We start from the raw sequence: 4,728 nt of genomic DNA on the forward strand, positions 1-4,728 counted from the left end.
AAGAAGTATAAGTCTAATCGTCGAATTCCAAAAAATGCTGCAAAGAAATGCTGCGAGGAGGATTGATGTGTTGGGACAGTGGATACACTGTTATTTACCCTTTAGGATTTGAATCACATAGGCTATGTTTATACATACATACTCTATGTACCCAATTACATATGCTAAGTACTTAATTACATATGCTAAGTACTTAACTATGTACATAAGGTCATATGTAACTTGTGGTCCCATCCTGGCGGGAAGTAAAAAAATCAAATTATGCTGTGGCTTAATCCTTATATGCCTGGATCCTACTTCAATGACCCTATACACCTATGTCAATGAAATTTGATTCTATATATGTATAGACACCTAACATAGCATCTTAAGTGTAAAATTTTTTTGCACTTAAGCGCGTTACAGGCTTTCAGTGGCAGGCACTGTATTGCCGACGTGTTGTCGCAGTGCATATCGACAACATTTCCTTCTCCAGTTATGTCTTCGATGAGGTTCCTCAGCCAGATCGCATCCCTACATGCAGTTCCCATCGCCATGTATTCGGCGTGGCATGTGGACGATGCTACACATGTTTGGCATTTCGATGTCCAAGATATCGGGCAATTGAGGAGGTAGGTGATGAATCCGTGTGCTGACCTCGCTCCTTCTCCACCCCAATTTGCGTCGACATAAGTGTGCAGTGGAGTGATGACTTTTGTTTTGATAGGTTTGATTTGTAGTTGTTGTACTCCTGTGGTGTTCAAGTACCTCATGACAGGTTCAATTGCTTGCCAGTGTTGCTTTCTTGGGTCAGACGAGAAACATGCAAGGTAATTTATGGTGTATGTGAGATCTGGGCGAGTTGCGACGGATAAATAATTAAGACTTCCAATTGCCGATAAGTATTTTTCAGAGTCAATTTTTTCTTCATCTTCTGTTGGCGATAGAGGTATTTTTTGACAGTTCATTGGTGTTTTTGCTGATCGATCATCTGGTAAGAATGATTTGAGGATCTTCTTTGTCAGTCCGGGTTGAGATAAATTGAAACTACCATCTGCTTGACGTGTAACGTTTACTCCCACAATTTGGTCTAGATTCTTTTCCCATTTGATTAGTAATTTTTCTTTAAGTTTTGAGTGAATTTCGTCCAGCAAGGCTTCTGAGCTTCCGGTGACTGCTCCATCATCGCTGTGTAACCAAATTATACAGGTGTCTCCATTACGTCTGTAAATATAGAGTGATTGATCATACTGACTACTTTTGAAACCCATTGATGTTAAAATAGAGTCTATGTGTTTCCACCAACATCTAGCTCCTTGTTTCGTACCATATAATGCCTTAATTGCCTCTAAAACTTGATTCTTCTTACGTGCTTCACACAGATAACCAGTTGGAATTGAGAAATAAACTAGAGAGTCAATATCGCTATGAAGGTATGCTGAGCTAATGTCAAATGAGTGAGTTGGCCAGTTTTGATACGCTGCTATTGTGAGCATAATTCTCAGGCCGGCAAACGTTGCTGTCGGTGCAAATGTTTCAGTGTAGTCTATGCCTTCCTTTTGACGAAATCCTTTTGCCACTAGTCTTGCTTTGAATTTGATTGGGTTCCCATTTTCATCCACCTTCTTATACGCAAACACCCATTTTAAATCTATTGAAACTAATCCCTCAGGTCTATCTACTACTTTCCATACTTTCATTTGATTCATCATTTTCATCTCATTGTCACACGCCTCCTTCCAACTTTGTGATTCTCCGCTTCTCATCGCTTCTGCATAGGACCGTGGTGGTTTGAGTATTTTAAGATAGTCGTCTCCATTTAGAGCATAGTTTGCTGCTGCATCTTGTTTGTCGAGTTTGATTTCTTCCGTAAAGTCTCCCAGCTTTAAGGCGTTGATTATATGTTGTATACTTCCTTTGTTTTGCGTTGTTGAATTTTTTGCGTCATTTAATGCTTCCGAATCAGATGTCTTTTCTTGGTGTTCATGATTGGTGATCTCTTCTTGTTCGTAGGGAAATTTTGCTATCGCTGACGGGAACACTGTTGATGATTTTTCGTCATAAAACAACCAACCTTTGCCACCTTCTACATACCCAATCATTCTGCATTTTCTAGCACGATCTTGAAGTTTTCCAGTACCACGTTGACCAGGATGAATATGTACAAATGCTGTACTACCGAATGTTCGTAAGATATCCAGTTGAGGCTTTCTGTTGTAAAATACTTCATACGGTGTTTTGTTTCCGGTGATTGAGTTGGGTAATCTATTGTGGAGGTATGCTGCTGTCATGTAAGCGAAGTTCCAAAATTTATCAGGGAGTTTACTTGCTGATAAGATTGTTTGCGCCATTTCACCTAAGGTTCTGTTTAGTCTTTCAGCCGTTCCATTCTGTTCAGGTTCATACGGGTTTGAGAATTCGTGTGTGATTCCATTTTCCTTCAGCCACTTTTCCAAATTTGCACCTACGTATTCTCCACCCCGATCAGATTGTACAGTCTTTATTTTGAGATCCGTACCGCGCTCCCATTTCTTGATGGTGTTGATTAATCGTTGGTAAACTTCTGACTTGTGTTTGATGATGCAAACCTCCGAGTAAGATGAAGCTAAATCGCGAAAGGTTACCATTAGTTGTTCTCCTGTGAAACAAGGAGTGAACGGTCCTGCAACATCAGTTACTATGACTTCTAAAACTCTCGGTTCACGATTTGTGCTGCCAAGTATTCTTTGCCTTGTTCCTTTACATTTAAGGCAATCCTCACATGTCACATTTGACTGCTTGACCTCAGGTAGTCCATACTCCTCATTCTTCTTAAATAGGGTCTGGATTCTCTTCATGGATACGTGACCGAGGCGTTCATGCCAAAGTTTAGACAAGTTGTATGATGATTTCATTGCGCATATGTGACAAGACAAGTGAGGGGAATTACAAAATTTGGGACGGTTTTTTCGTGCTTGTATGAACCATCTTCTGTTCTTATGGACTGCATATAAGATCTTTCCACTCTTCAGCTTAATTTGGTAGTTGTTATCTTTTGACATAGTGATTTTCGCTCCACTCGCTATAAGTGCACCAGGTGAGATGATGGTTGTTGTTGCCTTTGGGCAAAAATAAACGTCTTTGATTGTTGCCGTCGATCCATCTTCGGTCATGATTTCAATGTCACCTTTTCCTACTATAACAGCATTTGAGTCATTAGCTGCTGTTTTGATTGGAATAGGAGTAGACAGAGGTTTGTAATTGATAAGAGACTTCTTATCATTGCTTACAGCGTCTGTCGCTCCCCCATCAAAAAGGTATTCAGTAGGAATTTCTGAATCTTGATCCATCAGTCCAAAACCTTCTGATGACCAATCTAAATCAATTACGGCTGCTTCTATTGGTCTGCTGCTTGAATCGTCATTGATTTCGATCGAGTTTAAGTTCGGTTTGGTTGATTGTTGGTTGATAGGTAGAGAGTATTGCTGAGGGTATAGCGTGTTCAAACTGTACCACTTGCTGTTGTTAATTTTTCTCCAATCTCGCCAGTGAGCACCCAACCTATCACTTGTACCATCGTAAGCTTTACAACCTCCTTCACTATAGCTATGACCAAAAGCTCCACAAAAGAAACACTGAGTAATACCAGCCTTGACACCTCCTACCGCAGAGCTTGGAATGTTTAGCGGTTTGTCACCTGATTTTAGACGTTCATCTTCATTTTTCGACCATGCAGGTGGACCTCTCGTCCATCTCATTGGATCGATCTTTGGAGCACGACGATAAGGACTGAAACATTGAGTAGGAGTGTGTTGCGCTGATTGAAAAGATCGATTCGGTGTGAATTGTCTGCTTTGGTTGGGACGTTCTTGGTTGTTCGAGTTGAATGCCATCGCTTCAAGTTGAGTACTAAGATTGCTTATCGTGATTGTCTCAGAGGCTGTCTTCTCTCTTGCCAAATAAATTTGAATCGCAGATTTGATGTCTTTTAATTTGTAAGTAGGATCTCTCTTGTCGTATTTGTTATCAAGTTCTTTGTTGATTTCTTTCGTCATATCTGGAGGCATAACTATTTGATAAAATAATCCACGAACTGATTCAGAGCTCCATACAAATCCAGTTGATTCAAGTTCAGACACGATCGCATCTACATGTGACATGTGAGTTATCATTTCTGTTTTGTTGAGATCTAATCTTAAGTGCATGAGTCGATTGAAAAGAGAGAATTGTGTTGTCCGTCCTCCTTTCCTAAAATGATTTTGTAAGTAGTTCATAGCATCATAAGCACTGTCCGCGTCATCGGTAACATTCTTCAAGGTGTTGTGAATGGTGTTGTTGATGATGCTCGCAGCCAGTCCGTCTCGCTTTCTGTCTATGTAAGTGGTTATAGGCAGAGTCTCGTCCCAGTAGTTTTTGATGCCGATCAGAGCTTTGATTGCACGCGTGGTATTCTTCTTCCATTCGATGAAGTTTGATCTGTTCGCAGTTAGATGTTCGAATTTGATTTTGTCTGCTAGGTTCTCTCTGGCTTCCGTGATGTCTTGTGCCGTGAGCGTAATAGTCGTAGTTGTTTCTTGAGTTGATTTATTTTCAGAAGACATGTTGTGAATTGTGTGCGTAAAGAAACGTGCTGGGAAGGTAACAGGGTTTTCGTTGAATTTGAGTATAGGATGCGTAAACGTAGTGGGTTGATCACAAAGTGGAAGCGTATTCGGTATTCTATCAACAGTATAATGTGATACAGTATCTGTATCGCGTAGACTTAGTTGC

At 40.4% G+C, this 4,728-nt stretch overlaps 1 protein-coding gene across 1 annotated transcript; it reads right to left on the minus strand.

Annotated features, from left to right (window-relative positions):
- Positions 1-3,675: 3,675 nt before the first annotated feature.
- Positions 3,676-4,559, minus strand: MELLADRAFT_69369 (uncharacterized protein; the record flags this gene model as incomplete). Its single annotated transcript, XM_007418311.1, has 2 exons — positions 3,676-3,725; positions 3,755-4,559. 2 exons carry the CDS (start codon positions 4,557-4,559, stop codon positions 3,676-3,678), a joined length of 855 nt encoding a protein of 284 aa, XP_007418373.1.
- Positions 4,560-4,728: the final 169 nt, after the last annotated feature.

Source organism: Melampsora larici-populina (genome assembly GCF_000204055.1).
Source record: "Melampsora larici-populina 98AG31 unplaced genomic scaffold MELLAscaffold_89, whole genome shotgun sequence".
NCBI classification, from domain to species: domain Eukaryota; kingdom Fungi; phylum Basidiomycota; class Pucciniomycetes; order Pucciniales; family Melampsoraceae; genus Melampsora; species Melampsora laricis-populina.